The sequence below is a fragment of the Podarcis erhardii genome (genome assembly GCF_964252035.2).
Source record: "Podarcis erhardii genome assembly, chromosome: 11".
Taxonomy (NCBI): domain Eukaryota; kingdom Metazoa; phylum Chordata; class Lepidosauria; order Squamata; family Lacertidae; genus Podarcis; species Podarcis erhardii.
This window is the reverse complement of record NC_138501.1, coordinates 35418680-35437551: the sequence shown is the minus strand read 5'-3', so window position 1 is coordinate 35437551 and position 18872 is coordinate 35418680. Positions and strand designations below refer to the sequence as shown.

Genomic DNA, 18872 nt, shown 5'->3' with positions numbered 1-18872 from the left:
CTAAATGAGCAGAGGTTGGGGGGAAGGCCCACCCATTTGTTCTATGGCACAGAACAACTTCTTTGTTTATGCTACTTAACTAACTAACCAAAAGCATTACCTTAATAGAGGAACTGGCTTGGCAAGCTTGTTCTTATACATTCTACTCTCACAGATACAGGATTCCAATAACTAGAAGGGACTCAGGGTATCATCCAGACTGACCCCACCTCTCAAACTCAGAACAGCGTTATGGTTTAAAATTTTATCATGTAACCCTAGCAAAACAAACAGAACAATATCAAAGTGGCAGTCAAATATGTGTGACAAAACACAACACTGTTTTTTTCAATAGCATATCCAATAGTGTATATCAGCAAAGCACAGAAATGCACTCCTCATTCATCAATATTCTATATTTTTCAGGTGTTTTCCCACTCACCTTTTCACATCCTGGAAAATGTTAAAGGAAGACAGTTGCTAAAATGAGAGCTTGATGGGATAATTGTTCACCTGTGCTTTTCTGCTGCTTTTCTTCTGAAAATTGCTTGCTTCAGAAAGATGCTCACTGTGCAGGAGTCAATTTGTTTATTGTCTGTGTTGTGATAAAGCACATGCAATGGTGCAGGGAAAAGGAACAAGTTCATAGCTGTAGGAGGGGCCTTCCGCCTTCCAGAGGCAAGAGAGAAAGATGTCACCCCTGGATGTTGTCTGTGTATTTGATAGGATGGCTGGCTGCTGTTAGAAGCTCTAGGCCTCAGTTTTGGTTTCTATTAAAGCAAAGATTAAGTTCCTTTGTTAAGTAGCAGTTCTTACTGAAAGCTTGCCAACCCCTCTGGCTCAACTACAGCATATATTGTTACTGCAGGGTGGTTCTCTTTGTTAGAGTCGCTGAGGCAGCTGTAATAATTAAGGAAAAGGAATACAGGTGACTTCTGGTTCTGAGAACCAATCAGAGGCTTGGAAGAAAAGGAAGGCCCAACAAGGCCACAATCACACCATCCATTTAAAATGCTATAATACCACTTTAAACTGCCATGGCTTCCCCCAAAGAATTCTGGGAACTGTAGTTTGTTAGGGTGCTGAGAGTTGTTAAAAGGCCCCTATTCCTCTCACATAGTATAATTCACAGAGTTCCCTGGGAAGCAGCATTGTTTGTTAAACCACTCGGGGAACTGTAGCTTTTTAAAAACTAAAAACAAAAAAAAGTGATTAAGAATGTCAATATGTTGTTGCTGGGAGGGAAGTAAACATATAATACATACAAATAAAATGAATATGCTTTACAGTGCAATCCCATGCATGATTACTTGAAAGCAACCCCACCCACCTTGTGGCCAGCAGAATATACTTTCATGTAAACGTGGCAAGGAGTTCAGCCTAACTCTCCTACTGAAATCATGGAGTGGCAAAATAGTTAACTTTTGGTTGTTCTGCAGGCTTGGGTCAGTGGATTCTTCTGTAATCTTACTGTCAATGTGACCAGACCTCTGTTATTACCTCTTCCTTACATGAGGAAGATACTTTGGTGGGTGATTTATTTATTTTTATTAAAGTCCTCAAACGTTTATAAACAGGAAAGGAAAAGCATGGTAATTCTTAAAGTGTCTAGAGCCTTCCCTTAAGCCAACTTCTGATGGAGCAATTTTAAAATAAAGATAATGCTTTTGTTTTGCTTTGTAAGCCTTTCCTTACGTCCTGCTCAGTTGTAGGCTGAGCTTCTTCAACAGGAACATCTGATTGTACTGCATGACATCTGAAAACCAGTTTGGCACCAAAACTCTTGCTTCAACATTCCTCACAGTCTTATACTGCTGGTCAATCTAGCTCAGTGTTGTCCACACTGACTGGCAACAGCTCTCCAACATTTCAGCCTTTTCCAGAGATGCTGAGCCTTGAACCTGGGACATGGCTGATGCTCTACCACTGAGCTACCTACGGCCCTTCCTCTGAAGTCATCATTGCTGCATCTGAAAGGAGTGGTCCAGGTGTGCTTGGGCCTCTCTCTTTGGATCCCAGCCACATCCTCTGTCCCTTATAGGTGTTGCAGTTGAACAGTCCATCCCTTTTGCCTTTAAAATAAATGTTCAGTTAAAGTATCTGACAAGAAGGAGGAAAGGATTCAAGTCTGTTGACCTTTTAAGTATTTATGCTTAATTATAATAAGCCTAGACCTGGAACAAGATTGACTCTTGCATAATGTTTTGTTTTGTTTGGTCTCGTTTCCACAACGTATGGGATGGGTTCCGTGCTGGGTTTCTTTAAATTATATATTATTTTAAAAATAGTCTCAATGGGTGCATTGTCCAAGGACTCCAATATGTGAGTCATCCCTCTCCATTTCTAGATATTTCCTTTCACCTGCTAATAGAGACAGGTAAGGATTCCAGAGGACTCTCTCTGTGTGGTTTTTGCTCCCTGCTGCTGGATGGGGAGAAGTGGGGTGGACAAGACACCAGAGAGTGGTCTTTTTAAGTACAGACACATAGTAGTTATACAAAGACTGATTTTCAGTGTAAAGGTCTGAAGATGAGTATGTACACAGGGGCTTTGAGATTCTTGCTGAGCCCATTCAAATCTAGAACTGGGGCAGAAATGTGATTCAGTTTTCATTTAAAGGCAAATCTACCTATTACACACTTTCTGAAACAATATACAAACTAGAACACAAACACCCATCAAAATTTGCACTTCTCCAAACAAGTAATGTATTGAATAAAATGCATATACTAGATAAAGCATGCCTTAAAATGCATATATTTATGAAAGTAACAGACGAAAAAGCATTATATATGAGGAAACTGTAGATTATGCAAAATTGCAAACAAAAATGTATATATTGGGAGAAAAATCACATGAGGGCTTTCATGAGGACTAAAAAAAAAAAAAAAAGGATTTAAGAAACTGAAATTGACAGATTCACCCATCCTTATAAATCTCAGTGTCAAAGCTAAGTGAAAGATGTGATGTACTTTTCTATGCATATAGCATCACAGGATTACTTGAGAAGGGGGTTGGACTAGATAACCCTCATGGCCCCTTCCAACTCTACAATTCTATGAGAAGTCAGCCTATGGGAATAAATTGCTGCATCTGAAGAGGCCAACCCACATCCATCCCCACTCCACCCCACACAATCTAGATATACGAAAAGGGAGAACCATTTTCAACATTTTGTACTTATCTGGATTCAAATTTCCATCACACTCCATGAGAAAATCGATACTCCAAGATCATAACCAACCAGGGATCAATGTCACATAGTGTCCATTTGTTTCAATGGGACTCACCCAGGTCATCCTAGGACTGCAATCGCAATGAAAACAGTAGGGCATGCTCTTGAATAAATGCACATAAGGCGGGTCGTAAGGCTCCAATTCTCAAACCATTTTCTTTGTAATCGTCCCAAAGCCCGGTTGCTGCAGCAAATTATTCAAGAGCTGAATTCCAAATGGTTTCTTGTATGTAAAGTGAATGGCTAATAGCAGTGATCAAAAGCAAACTGTCAGTAAGTCTGAGCAATGAACAGTTTTGAATGATGAGGGATGTGCTTTCCTGCTCATAAGTAAGGACTTAAGAAACGTTGATGGAATGCACAAGTCATAAATATTCTGACTTTAACCATGAGTTCCTTGTACCAGACAGCCTCTGTCGCTGTTACTATTTCCCCCTTCAACACAAGGTGTAGGATGGGATAGAACATCCTGTTCCATTTTAAATTCAGTTCCCCACATTTCCTCAGCAGTTTACAATTAAAATACAATAAATCCCCATTAAAATATGCATGGAACAACAAAGTAAATAAACAGGGAAGATCAGCTCATCTGTAGCTGTGGGGCTGTTAGGAAGATAGGAAAGCTCTTGGATTTGTGGGAGGAAGCAAAGGATGTAAATTCAATCAATATTGTCCTGGCCCTCACTGCCAGATGAAGAACTCAAACTCCCAAAGGTTTCTGCCAAAGACTTTAATGCTTAAATCAGAGCTGTGCATAAGCAAGGCACAATTACAAGGTACAGCAGGAGTGCAGGAGAATACACGTCCAGGAGCAAGCTAAGGTGTTGATCCATCAAATAACATGCTTCCTGCACCTTCCTTATGCCAGCCAGAATCCCAAGACGGGGCAAGCAAACAGAAACTACAGCTGGGCTGAGCTTGCAAGGTCCATTTGTGTCAGTTCTGGTGTCTCTGTGTCCTAGGAGGTGGAGATGGAGTCAATGCCTGTTTGGCGTCAGATTTGATCTCAGCAGCCTCCCAAGGGGGGGTGCTGGAGGTGGTTCTATGACAGGAGGGATCTGACTAGCTGTGTCCCGTGTCACTAGAGCAGAATGCTTCTCTGCCAACCTGCTTGGTCCCTCCCCAGGAACTAACTCACCATCCTCCATGCTCCTTCCCTGACCCTTCTTGGTTCATGTCCCACTGATGCTTTCCCAATCTCTGCTAGGATGCTCCCCAGCTCCAGCTAACTGTGCTCTTCCCAGTCCTCTTCGGGATCAAACTACCCCCTCCACAACATAAACAAAAAAAAGAAATAAAATCCACTGTAATAATCACAGCAATCAGATGGTGGTAAACCTCAGATACAGACCTTCATGCGAGGAAGGTTCCCTGCCGCCAAATCGGCCCGTACCAATTTCCTCTTCAAAACTTGAAGAGTGTCAATTACATCTGAGTGTTGTTATGTATTGATGTCATCTCCACAATGACCTTGTTTTTATGATGCTGTAGGTACTTGATAAAAAGCTTCTTATCCTAATGAGCCGTATAGCCCGAGGAAAGGACGGCAAGGTCGAGAGCGTATGTGCTAATAAGACAAGCAACGGAAGTATTTGTGTACTCAGCATCAAAACAAATTGCAACACCTTCCACCTTCCCTGAGAACATTGTTTACAGCTGGCCAAGAGACAGCGTTCTCAACAAGGCCAACGTAAAATTGATTGCATCCGTGGAACAGCCAGGAATAAATAAATGAATTGTTTTATTATAAGTAGTGTTTTCCCTAATAATGCAAAGCAGACGAGGCAACAAACAAAATGCGGTGTTTGTGTGTTAAAATCTGTAAGTCTACCCATTATTAATGCATTACATATTTGCATTACATTACATATCTTTGTTACAGGGATGCGGGTGGCGCTGTGGGTAAAACCTCAGCGCCTAGGACTTGCCGATCGCATGGTCGGCGGTTCGAATCCCCGCGGCGGGGTGCGCTCCCGTCGTTCAGTCCCAGCACCTGCCAACCTAGCAGTTCGAAAGCACCCCCGGGTGCAAGTAGATAAATAGGGACTGCTTACTAGCGGGAAGGTAAACGGCGTTTCCGTGTGTTGCGCTGGCTCGCCAGATGCAGCTTGTCAGGCTGGCCACATGACCCGGAAGTGTCTGCGGACAGCGCTGGCTCCCGGCCTATAGGGTGAGATGAGCGCACAACCCTAGAGTCTGTCAAGACTGGCCCGTACGGGCAGGGGTACCTTTACCTTTACCTATCTTTGTTACCTACATAGGCAGATTTTTCTTTCTCCTCTATCTCTAGTAACACCTATTGAACTCAGTGGGGCTTACTTCTCAGTAAGCATGTATAGAATCATTTACACTTTACATAAAAGGTCCGCAAGCAAGCAAGCAAATAAATAAATAAATAACATTCTAAATGCCTGAAAGCCTGTTTTTCTATTTATCGTTTTAAACATCATAGCATCAAGAGCTGGAAGGGATTCCAAAGGTCATCGAGCCCCACCCTCTGCAATGCAGGAATCACAGCTGCATTTTGAGGCACAACTTATTCTGCAGCTGGTTAATATTTTGTTATTTTAAATTAAAGCTTTTTTTTTAGCCTAGGACTATTTCTGTGATACATAAATAAGAAGTTAAAAATAAACCGAAATGTTATAATGAGGAGTGACCACTCTCAAACAAGTGGCAAAGAATATCTTTATTTTTTTCCACTTTCAGTCTCTAAATACCCAATATATTAGTAGCACGGGGCATCAGAAAGCTAAGCGATGCCACTATGTATGTAGCTTCTACCTCTTTCATTGAGGTTATGCACGCACATCTCTACTTTAGTTGCTACTGTGAGCTGCCACGGGACTGACCTCTGCTGGAAAGAGTTTTGATTGCACCGTAAGTTTTCATGCACTGAACAGAACTCCTCAAAATAAACCAAAAATATACATACCTATATTTGAGATTGAGCTTCAAAAGCATCCTCCCTCGTTCAATCATGCAGGTTCACAGCCAACGTATTCTGGGGCAAAAAAACTGACATTGCACAGGAGGTTAATCACGTAAAGAGAGCCTCTGGCCAGCAACTATTCCCTGAATCAATGAACTGGAAGTGCCATGTGACGGCTCCTGCTTACATAATTTTCTTGACACATCAGCATTATAAGTAACCCAACGATGGATCTTTGCAATAGATCATGATGACGTTTAGCACTAGGTTCGCCAAAAATGCCAGGACAGCATTTAGCACACCTGGAAACAAAATGATTATAAAGACGGAGGCGGTGGGGGAACTGAACAGAACATCAGATGCAAAGAGACTTACAATATTACCTCCTACCATATTGGGTGCTTCTAGAGCTTCAGCCAGTCCCAACATCCTTGTGCTGGTATGAGCAGGGCCTGACAAGCCTAGTGGCCAGCAGAAAACTAGTTTCTCTCATATAGAAGTTAATACCCATAGCAAAACAAATTCCAGAGGGCCGGTTGTGCCCTGTTTGCTGTCAGACACAGTCTTTTGACAACAAGCTTCTGCAACAAGAAATTATAGGTGCCACAATAAATTTCTCTCTCTCTCTCTCTCTCTCTCTCCCCACCCCTTTTGCCTTGCAGAAGGCTTTCTGCTAGTCTTAAGCCACTGTTGGATAGACTAGATCAGTGTTTCCCAAACTTGGGTCTCCGGCTATTTTTTGTACAACTCCCATCATGCCTCGCTAGCAAGATCAGTGGTCGGGGACGATGGGAACTAAAGTCCAAAAACAGCTGGAGACCCAAGTTTGGGACACTGGACTAGATGGTAGATAGGGAACCTGTGGTCCTCCAGATTCTGTTGCACTCCCAACTTCTATCATCCCAGACCATTGGCTGTGTTGACTGGAGCTGACGGATTTTGAGAATCCAGCAACATCTAGAGGACCACAGGTTCCTCACTTCCTGCAACAGACCTTTAAAGGGAAGACTCATTCTCAGGAAAAAATGAGTGACCTACCACAGAATGGGAGAGAGGAGGCAAACCATCCAATAATAAGCGGAAATAGATCTTTGCCGTGGGTCAGTTTTCTAGCAGGTAGAAATATTCAATGAAATAGCACATGCCCTCTTGTAGTGCCTCTTGTCAGTAAATCAAGTTGGGATTTGTGCCGAGTAGGGGGTAATGTTTTGGTATCACGCCTCGAGCTACTGAACACAATGACACACTGAAAAGAGGCTGAAGAAATTGCTTTGAGTCCCTTATCCAGCGAGCAAGGGGTTTCTCAAAAAAAGAAAAAAAAAACTTATTCACAAAATTGCTATATTGTAAATGACGTTGCTTCCTCTGCCTCCATTGCAACTCAGCGCTAAGTTTACCTGGAAGTAAATCAACAGAGTTAATTTCTAGAATATGTGCTTAGGAGTGCAGGCATGGCTCAGCTCGAAGGGGACCAGCTGCAAGTTTTGTCTAAGCAAGCCAACAAAGTTCAGCAGGATATTCTCCCTCCCATGAAGTGTGAGATAAAAATGGGCCTGAAGAAAAAACCCTTTAAACCATGGAAGATTTATTCCTTGAAATGTTTCAGAAGTGCAGCATCTTGGGGTACATTCAAAAGTGTTACATTTACAGTATGAACACACAGAGACAGAGCTGAAGGATCCACATTCAAGTTAGTGCTCAACCATGAAACTCATTAGGTGACCTTGGACCTATTGCTTGCGTATGTTCTCTCTCTCTCTCTCTCTCTCTCTCTCTCTCTCAGCCTAACCTACCTCACAGGGCTGTTGCAATGATAAAGGGTTGGGGGGGGATGACACAAGTTTGTGGGCCTGAGCACCTTGGAGGAGTGGAAGCAGGATAAAACCTGCATGTCTTTATGTTAGGAATGCCAGCTTAGAGGAGCTGGAACCCATTCATCAATCATGATATGCTCCTGTTGGGTTTTCTGCACCAAAAGGTACAAACTGGAAGGGGTGTCTCTGTAGCAATAGGATTGTTTCAAGTGTGTGGCCATCTTCTCCCCAAGGACAGCACCCACACAAGCCCTACATGGGTGAGAAAGAACGCAGGAGTTTGTGAGACAAAAACTGTAGAAAGCGATGGAGGCAAACTTTCCAGACTGTGGCAAAAAACACACCAGTAGCTGCGCAAGCAAGAGGCAGGCGGCACCACAACGCTCGCTGCCCCCCCCCCCAACTAAGACCAACATATTTCTCCATGGTTGGCCTAGCTCTACAATCAAGATCACATGCAGAGCACCTGAAGGCATGATCCTGCACCTCAAGGTCCCTTTCTGAAATGGCTGTTCTTCATCATGCCTGTGACCAAGAACACAAGCCTGTTGTTGAAATCAGTAGTACAAAGTTTAATTAACTATCTGATCTGCAGCTAGTACAATTATCCAGTGTTTCAGGTTCATTCAAGTAATTACAGTACTTTACACCCTTCAGAAATTCGACATTGCCTATATACACAGTAGTTTAGGCTTCTTTTAAGGCTTTCCAAAGTAAGAATGAAGGTTTCCAGAGAGATTGCTGCCACTGCACTCCAGGCAAACCACTCAATGCTTCTTCTTAAGTTTCCAGCTCATGGTTTGCCTAGAGGAGACAAACCATGAACCTGGGTTCAGATGACACGCTAAATCATGGCATGCTCAGAGCAGCAGCAGCAGCAGCAGCACCAGAGAAGGACAGTGGCCAGTTTTCTCTCCAGGAACCCTCAGGCACATGAGCTCATGCTAAGGCATGGTATGGCTTAGTGTCATGTCAACCAGTTCACTCCAAGTAGTAACTGATATATAAATGAGCATTTATCCCATGAACACAACCCCTTCACTCTTCCCCCTTTGTGTCATTAAAGCAGGGAGTCTTTAATTAACCATCATTGAAAATAGCCAAGATATTGAGCGAACTTCAAACCCTGGTTTAAGATCCCAGCCTCTTCCAAAGTTCCACAGCTCCCCAGTTCAGATAAAATAGAAAACTATGGTTAATTAGGCTTCCTTGTTTGGTTATAGCTCGTTTGAAGGGAGGAGCCAAAGGGATGGCATGCACAGACAAAAAGCTTGTTCCAATCTTATGTTGTTGAGATATGATAATCAAACCAGCTCATTGTTTAAAAAAAGAAACACAAAAGCTTGGATCCAGACTTTAGTCATTACCATAGGCCTATTGAAATCATGACTAATTTGTCCCCTTGTTTTCCATGGGTCAACTTTAAGCATAGCTAAGTCTGGCTCCAACTGAGTAGATTTACAAAAGAAAAATACTGATAATGGCTCAGCACAGCAGTTTGCTGCCCAGAATTCTTTTCCCTCGTTCAATGTGAATTCAGTAGTCAACGAAATTCCAGCTGTACCAGATTCACAAATCTGGTCATTAATGAGATGCAGTTCATTCAGAGTCTTACATCCGTAAGCTTCTTGTTCTTTGAAAAGGCTGGAAAGGCTTTTTAAACGCCCACCCCAACAGCATCGGTCTCTGTTTGCTTTTTTCTGGAAACAGAACCGCTTCACTTTCAGGAGTAGGAAATCGCTCCTTGTACACCTCAGGATAGGATTTCTGAAACTAGAAAGGAAGCATGCAAAGATTAGCTAATGAATTTATTCGGGCCATTTGAAAGTGACTTGCTTATTCAAGCAGAACATGTCCAGTCTCTGACTACAAGGGGTGGTGGGGAATGCGTTCATCTCTTGCCAAACATTACGGCAGAGGGACTTACTGCATAACAGTGCTGTGCTGGGAGGCTTTTGTTCCACTCTTTGCTCACTAACATCTGGGGTCCCATCTTGTCCCCTCGTGCCTTTCAACATCTACAGAAAGCTGCTGGGAGAAGTCATTTAGAGGATTGGGCTGAGGCTTCATCAATACAGTGGTACCTCGGGTTAAGTACTTAATTCGTTCCGGAGGTCCGTACTTAACCTGAAACTGTTCTTAACCTGAAGCACCACTTTAGCTAATGGGGCCTCCTGCTGCCGCCGCGCTGCCGGAGCATGATTTCTGTTCTCATCCTGAAGCAAAGTTCTTAACCTGAAGCACTATTTCTGGGTTAGTAGAGGCTGTAACCTGAAGCACATGTAATCTGAAGCGTATGTAACCCGAGGTACCACTGTATACAGATGGCATGCAGTTAAACTTCCATCATTTAATTCTAGGGAGGCAGGTGAGACCTTGAGCCATCTGGGGGCAGTACTGAGATGGAAGAGGACTCGAAAAGCTGGATCTGTATCCAGATAAGAGGAAAGTACTGCAGCTGGGGAAATCTGCTAATCTGCATGGAGATTTGAATCTGATTCTGATGGGGTGACACTACAGTCTGTGAGCACTCCCACAATAGGTACTAGGGAGCTGCAGGTGGTGTTGCTTGCCAAGAGTGCTTTTGACTGACAAGGGCTAGGTCAGTAGTGCAGCCCAGTTTCGGAAAAACAGTCCTAGCCACTGTGATCCACCCCCTGGTTAAATCCATCTTAGATTACAGTAATACTGTGCCTGAAGCTGCTCTTGCAGAGGATTTGGAAACTGAAACTGTGGAGCAATGTGGTAGTGGGAACCTTTGCAAAAGTTGGGCATACTTATCTTATCTCACCTCTTGTGTACTGGTTAACTTGGTCACCCATTTTCCCCCATTTTAAAGTGCTGACTTTAAAATGATAACATCTGGGGGATGTTATCTGAAGGACTAGTACACCTGTATGAGCTGGCCCAAGCATCTGAAAGCCTCCTCTCTGGGCCTCCAGCAAGAGCTTATAGGGATTTCTCAATGGCAACACCCTTTGAAATCCTTCCCCAGGGAGGGGGGTGTGGCCTCACCATTGCTGGTCTCTTTTTAAAAAAACAACCAACCAACCTTTAAAACATGTTTATTCAAGTCTGCATTTGGCTAAATAGTTTGTACTCAGAAATACATTTAGCTGTTAATTTTTCAGTGTGTGTGTGTGTGTGTGTGTGTGTGTGTTGTAACTGTATTTTCTTTTTTTTAAAAATTCAATGTGAAACTTTTCAACGTACAATATAATAAAAGCCAAACTAATCTAAACAGAATCATAGAATCATAGAGTTGGAAGAGACCACAAGGGCCATCGAGTCCAACCCCCTGCCAAGCAGGAAACACCATCAGAGCACTCCTGACATATGGTTGTCAAGCCTCTGCTTAAAGACCTCCAAAGAAGGAGACTCCACCACACTCCTTGGCAGCAAATTCCACTGTCGAACAGCTCTTACTGTCAGGAAGTTCAATAAAAATAGAAGAGAAAACAAAACACACTAAAATATAAAAGAAAGAAAGAAAACAAAGAGAAAAAGCATAAGAAAAGAAAAATACTATCAGAGGGGCATCTTAACCCTTGTCCCACATAAAAGGTGGTGGACCCTTTCCGGCTCTCACCTGTATTTTCAAGTCCTGTAAGCTGCCTTCTGAGGGCTGTGAGCCCTAAAAGGGGAATTAAACCATTTTTAAACTGTCTCATTCTGGAGAAGTTCCACATTTTCACTACCCTCAAGTTTGTAACTGATGACGTCTCAGCCATGAAAGTACGGTGTGTTATTTAACACCACACAAACTGCATTTAAACCATAAATTGGTATAACATTTCTGCTAGGCAAGCCTATATTTAGGGACCTTACGATAATGACATCCCATACTGTCATGTGAACCAGGAGGCCTATTATGTCTAGAAAGGGTATTATGGTTAACAAATGGAACCCAGTTGGTTTTGCCACATCCTGAAGGCTATCAGGCTTGTGAGGACACAGAAGCAGGTTTTTTTCGGTTGGTGGCACCAGTGTTGTGAAATGTTCTCCCTGCTAAAATAAAGCACACCACTTTGGTATTGAAATTCCACCAACTCTTGAAGACATACCTATCCTCTTCCTAATCTCCTGAATTGAACCTCCTGCTTTTATTGTTGTTGCAACTGTAACACTGTTTTAATAGCCCTGTTTATGATGTATTTTAATTATGGATACAAAACTACATGCATTAATTAGAACCAGCACGGTGTAGTACTTAGGCGTGTCAGACTGGGAGAACAGTTACAGAATTGTATAGCTGATTGCCTTAGTCCAAGCCCTGCAATGCATAAGCATCCAAAAGGGAGGAGGCAAACCCAGATCGGAAGAACTGGCACTTGTAGAGCTGAGATATGAGACAAAATGTACATATTCTTCTCATCTGTGTGTGAGGGAGAAATTAGCCTGCCAGAAAAATTCCTGTCCGTGCCTGAAAGACCAGAGCTCCAGTTCCAATTCAGCCATAAAGTTCACTGGGTGACCTTGGGCCAGTCACAGTCTATCCTACCTCGGAGGGTTGTTGTGGAAAGCATGTATGCTACCCTGAGCTCCTTGGAGGAAAAAGGTGGGATATAAATGGAATAAAGAAGCGGTTTTAAAAACAATTCTAAATTCCGTACAGGGCCCACACACATACAGAACTGTGTTTGTTGTGGGGGTGAGGTGCTTCAAAAATGACTAGGAAACCTGCCAGGACCAGGATCCTGGTCTCATGTAAAGAGAGCAGGGGTGGGGATCCCTGGTCCCTAAACCACCCCTGCTTTGTAAATGTTTCCCTTTACAAACATCAAGCTTTTTTTTCTGTAGCACTGGTGGGAATATTTACATATGCAATACGTATGCTCTTGTCACACAAATATTTGCAGATGTTCTCATTGCCATGAAAATCTTCCAGCGAGTTTACAGGATCAGAACCAACACAAGCAGATTCAAAGGCGACAGATAGAAGGGACAGAGGAAGAAACGAAGACCGGAAAACGACTATTTACCATTCCCTATGATAGATAAGAGTAAATATCACATCAAAATCCTTTTTTGGGGGTGGGGAACAATGTGAAGAGGAAAGCTTTAAAAGAGAAATTTTGACCATTTATTTTACCTGCTTCAACTTCTTCTTCTTCTCCTTGATGGACATCTCCCGATTCATCGCAATTTCTTCCAACAAACCTACCAAGGGTTCTTGGCAGCCATTTGTTCTTTGGTGCTCAAACTCATCTGCGCTGATCTGATGACAAAACGATGGTGCAGGCAAGGTCGAATCTGCATCAGCTCCTGGATATTTTATCTGTGTTAGAACAGGTGGGAGGTATGCTGAGAAAAGGAGCTTAAATTTGGTATCCCAGGATAAAATCTTTTGTGCATGCCTCTCTCGATGGTTATGATTTGAGATCAGGAGATATACACAGCCACCACTGCAGGACCTTTAGGTGCTATCGCTTGCTTGTCAAATTCCCTCTTGCAAGAGAGATGCAGAAGAAGCGAAATATTTTTATTTTGCCAGGCCTCTCTCCACAGGGACCTACGCTCGTTTTAGAAATTGCCTTGTCTTTTGTGCTGCGTTTTATTAACTGCGCCTTTCATCTTAGCTTTTCAGAACGGATGTTGTAAGCCGCTTTGGGGACACGGTTGAAAAGCAGCACACAAATGCAGGAGTAATAGTAAAAAATAAATTGTGTGAGAAAGACATTTGCATCTTGGCTTGTGGGTAGATGCCACTGGATGAGTTATTTTCATCTTGTGTTGCAGGTGATGCCAAAGGATTAAAGGATTAGAAAGGCGCTTCCAAGGTCCAGGACCGGGATGAGAGAACTTTTTGGCTCTACGGATCAGCCCTGTGGGCAAAGTTGACAGGTAAGAACTGCCACCCACCTGTCAAAATTCCTTGCATGGTAATTTCCAGTAGAGGGCTGGCAAAGCAGTTGTTTCCTCCATCTTCCCACCACTTGATGGGCACAAGATAAATAAGGCAAGGCCCAGCGCTAAGCAAGTTCAGCTGAGGTGAAAGGAGAGTAAGTAAAGGTAGAAAGGTAAAGGACCCCTGGACAGTTAAGTCCAGTTGAAGGCAACTATGGGGTCGTGGCGCTCATCTCTCTTTCAGGCCGAGGGAGCTGGTGTTTGTCCACAGACAACTTTCCGGGTCATGTGGCCAGCATGACTAAACCGCTTCTGGCGCAACAGAACACCGTGACGGAAGCCAGAGCACACGGAAACGCTGTTTACCTTCCAGCTACAGTGATTAATCTACTTGCACTGTCGTGCTTTCGAACTGCTAGGTTGGCAGGAGCTGGGACAGAGCAACGGGAGCTCACCCCGTCGCATGCGGGGATTCTAACCACTGACCTTCGGATCGGCAAACCCAAGAGGCTCAATGGTTTAGACCACAGCGCCACCCGCTGTGATCCTGCTTAGCACTGGGTTCCGGCTTTGTGTGGTGCTTCCGAGGCTCCTAACAACCAGCTGGCTGCCGGTGCTTTGGGAGCTGCACAGATCAGACCTTGGGCAAGCCCAGCTTTCACCTGTGTGATGTCAGGTGAAGGGGTGAGAGGCTATGTTTGGCACCAAATGGCCTTGCAAATGGTCCCCAAACGGGGAAGGCTGGTGGGCCACCAAGTGTCAGGAGCCTGAGTCAAGCGTAAGTCAGCAATAAAAAACAAGGTTAACTATTTATTAAAATATTTTAAAATATTTTTTTAAAAAACTAAGTTTACTATTTATTCAAAGAATCCAAAACAGCTCAGGCCTAGTGATTCCAGGGACTTCCCAGTAGGTCTTGCCCCAAAGAGGCAGTTGTGAAGACTGAAGGTCCCTACTATCCCACCCCTTTTTAAGGCTCCTCCTCTCTGGGGTCTTTTCCAAGCAATCGCAAACTGTGTTGGTGCACAACCAATCTCTGTTCTGCTCTTTTCATTTCTCTGTCTTTTTAGGGGTCGCAGGAGGAGGAGACCTCTTGGATTCTTCAGCAGCCTGACTCCACTCCTTCCCAGCCTCCGCTTCAGCCTGGGAATCTAAACTGCTCTCTGCCACAGCCTCTCCCTGCTCACTAAACCCTGTTACCTCTTCTGCTTCCAAACCTCCTCCTCCCAGTCTGCTCCCTCATTGTCATCTCACCACCAAAAGCTGGTGCCTCCTCCCACTCCTCTGCAGCCAGCCAGCCTATGACACCAAGACTGGCCTGCAGGCTGGAGGCTCCCCATCCAGTGCAACTTTGTGGTCAATTCAGGATCCACAACACAGGATACAGCTACTGCATCCCTGGCAGATGGCCATTCGACCTCTGCTTAAATACCTCCAGCAAAGAAGAGTGCACCACCACCTCCGAAGCCAGTCTGTTCCACTGTTAAAGCAGTTTCTGCTATTAGTGTTGGTGCTGGCACCTGCTTCCCTGCCAACTTCTATGCACTGGTTCTTGTCTGGAGCAACAGAGAACATGCCTCCGCCATCTTCTGCGAGGCAGCCCTTCTGATATTTTAAGACTGCTATTGTGTCTCCCCTTTGCCTTCCCTTCTCTAAGCTAAACAGGCCCAAATCTTTCAACTGATCCTCACAAAACTTTGTTCTATCCTGGTTCCCCTCCTCTGGGCACACTCGAGGGCAGGGGAAAGGGAGCCCTGCATGGGTCGCTTGTGTTGTGGGAAGATGAGGAGAGGGGTGGACCCTGCCATCATCATCTGAGGCCCTTCTTCAAGTGTCCCTCTCACACAAGAGGTCTGGAGGGCAGCAAAATGAGAATGGGCCTTTTCTGTGGTGGCTCCCAGTTCATGGAATGCTCTCCTCAGGGATGCCTGGAGCCTTCATTCAACCAGGCCTTGGGCTGATTAACATTCTATGGCATTTTAAATGTGTCGCTGGAAGGTGGGGTCTCCACCCCTGGTCCAATTCTCTTTCACACACAGCCTTTCCCCTGCACACTGTCACACATGTGCCCTTCCTCCTCGTCCAACCTTGTACCCTACCTCCCACCCCACGTCCAACTGACTGAACTGGAAGCAACCAAGAAGCATGAGGGAGCACAAGCCCTGCCGGTTGTTCCCGTTACCATATCAGCTGGGCAACTGGAAGGCGTAGGATGGAATCTTAGTTATGCCATCGTGTGCCTCTGCTGTCCCTTGCAAATATGATTCCTTCATCCTTTCCCCCCACCCCCAGCTGTTTGGCAGGCCATGGGGAAATGCTAGTATGGGGTTATTTTGATAGTGGAACCCTGGTTGGGCAATCTGTAGCAGGCTATAAGAAAGGCCTGAAAGAGCTGCCTGCTGCCCACAGATGGTCCAGAGGCTCACAAGCATTAATGGCCAAAGTCTGGCAATGGAAGATATGGACAAAACAAACAAGACCCATTGAATTCAGTGGTGCTTACTCCCTGATAAATGCTTATTGGATTATAACTACATGTCACTTTATTTGTTGCATGAGAAGAACTGGTTTGGTTTTAAGAAGGTAATAAAGAACTGAGTTGGGGAGAAGACATTTCTGTTCTACAACTCTCACCTGGACCCTTTGGAGATGTGCTACATGCTCCTCTATTTTAGCTTTCAGGGCACAAGGTACGCTTAAGATCTCTTGATATTTGTCCATCAAGAATGACACCAGTTTAGCAGCCAGAAGCTCATCCAAGTCCACATCATCCTTGGAGCAAAGAATACAGCGAGAAAAGGACTGAACCATCTGAAACAAAAGAAGACTGGTTATCACAACAACACTTTCTTATTCATGGGTCCTCCCCATTTTTGCCATACCAAACACTCTCAAAGTGGCTTGCAACAGGGGAGCACAGACTTCAGATTTTCAGGAGGTAGTTTGTGCTTGACTAGAACCCCCCAAATTCACCAACAGGACCCAGGTGCAAAAGATGTACACTTTGAATTAAACAGCAGGGTGCCTCTGAGCAGCTGCTGAGCCCAGGGATTCGTTTCAACTTTCAGGACCAATCTCAGCTCACAGACCTTTGACACACAACAACATTCCTGGCTACCTCCAAGTTTTCTTCATTTCAGCCGCCTAATGTGCATTAGGGGTCATTTTTTTAAAAAGCAATTTGAGACATTTTTGTCTACCTACTGTACATGAGCCAGAGATCCATCAGTGGCTCCCCATCAAACACCTGCTGACCCCTGGGCTTCCTGGTCCCATCCACCCTCAAAGATGGCTGAGCACTTTTGGTGCCATTGAAGACCTGCCTCCGGAATTGTCAACAGCTGAACAAGACAGAAGCTGCCACTGGGGAGGGGAGAGGTTTCCTAGAGAAGGCAAGGTGAAAGCCAGGCTGCAACCTGAGAATGAGCACCAACAAAACTGGAGGAGAGATTCCTCCCCCTGCCCTGTCCTTCCCTATCAGCTCCCACTCCTTGCAGCACACAGTATGTCTGATGCTGTGCAGCAGGAAATGCGTGGGGAGAGAGACAGACAGACAAAAGGGCAGCGATGGGAACTGGGTGGGAGAACCCACAGCTGCTAACTCTTGTCAGCTCTGTCAAACACACAGCGTCTACTGCAGGTTGCAACCTGGTGATTCATGTTACACAGCAGAGAAAGGGAGAACTTCCACGCCACACCCTTGGTTAAATACTTTGCTGCTTTCTTTTTTGTAACTAAGGAGAGTCTTTCCCCCAAAGCAATTCCAGGAAGATTTTGCAAGCCCAGCTCGGTCTCTCAGTTCCCAGAAGACGCTCACCAGCGTTCTCGTCCCGACTGTATCTGAGAGGGGTGGCAAATCTTTATTTGAGCCAATCCTGGCCAACAGAGTCATCAGCAGCTGCAGCTTTCGGCGGTTCGCTGGCGGAAGGAGGAGGCAGCAAACCCGCAGAGCTTCAATGGCCAGCTTCTCTTTCTGCAGGAGACCTGGGTTGGAGAACATGGCAGGAGAGCACACTTCAATGTCGGACGCTTTTCATAGCTTATTTTCCAAAGGGGGGGGGGGGGAGTCTAATTCTTGCAGGCACTACATCTACTGGCACACTATTCTATGTTTACCAGAAACCAGAATCGCCTTGTTAACCATAGTTTGGAAATCAGCTCAAGCTCTGGCTATTTGCAGTGAGAAACCTCATTAGCTTTAACCATAGTGAGTGGCAGGGCACAGAAGAAACAATAATCTATTGTTGAAAGGCCGGGAGGGAACTAACCATAAGAGACCAGCAGTATCACTTCTACTCCAAGCCAAAGTCTCTCAGGGCAACATGCAAGTCAAGTCTAGGCCCCAACCAAGCCTTATCTGTCAGTTTTGCTAACAGGTTCTCTCTCTTAACTTTTCTCTCCCTCCTGATTGGCTGACACTCCACCCAGTCACTTCTGGGTCTGCAGGAAGATGACCCAAGGTCTGTCCATCACAGAAGTTAAGTACATATTCATCTCCCGCTTTCATTGCCCTCTGTTGCCGCCTTTCTCTGTGGTTTCCCTGCACCTCTTTTAGATTGTAGGCCCCTTCAGGGCAGGATCTAGACACACCTGTTCTTTGCACATAGATGCTACTATATATAATAATTACCATGAAGAATTCTCAAGATAGTAATGTACATAAATCTCACATCCCATTCCAAACATACCATTTAGCTTTCCAGTCAAACTCTTATCCAACAGGTTTTAAGGGGTGTGTGAGAGAGAGCTATATAAAGGAGAAATGAATTTCAGCCAATATAGTACATATACCTCTAAAAAGTATATGTACAATTCACAAACATATCCTTCATAGATCTTTTTTTTATTTCAACACAGAAATCTTCTAATTGATGGAGAATGCAAGCCAAACTCTGCCAACTGCATGAGAAATAATAATGATAGTGAGAGTGAGAGTGATAGTGATAGTAATAATGATGATGATAATAATAATAATAATAATAATAATAATAATAATAATAATAATAATAATAATAATAATAATTTATTTCTACTCTGCCTATCTGGCTGGGTTTCCCCAGCCACT

General features: G+C 44.3%; 2 protein-coding genes across 3 annotated transcripts in view; both read right to left on the bottom strand.

Moving 5' to 3' along the window:
• Positions 1–502, bottom strand: part of PDE4D (phosphodiesterase 4D) — a 627484-nt gene extending 626982 nt beyond the window's left edge. The window contains exon 1 of the mRNA XM_081880733.1: positions 422–502. The gene's annotated coding sequence lies outside the window, so the exon portion shown is untranslated. The remainder of the gene's footprint in view (positions 1–421) is intronic.
• A 7212-nt stretch (positions 503–7714) lies between these two features.
• The window catches only part of DEPDC1B (DEP domain containing 1B), a 33699-nt gene continuing 22541 nt past the window's right edge, over positions 7715–18872 (bottom strand). For both annotated transcript variants that reach the window (XM_081880771.1, XM_081880770.1), the window contains exons 8-11: positions 17625–17791; positions 16442–16618; positions 13053–13238; positions 7715–9733 (exon numbers count right to left, since the gene is read on the bottom strand). In XM_081880771.1, the coding sequence (XP_081736897.1) occupies positions 9572–9733; positions 13053–13238; positions 16442–16618; positions 17625–17791 (692 nt within the window). In that variant the 3' untranslated portion in view covers positions 7715–9571. The remainder of the gene's footprint in view (positions 9734–13052; positions 13239–16441; positions 16619–17624; positions 17792–18872) is intronic.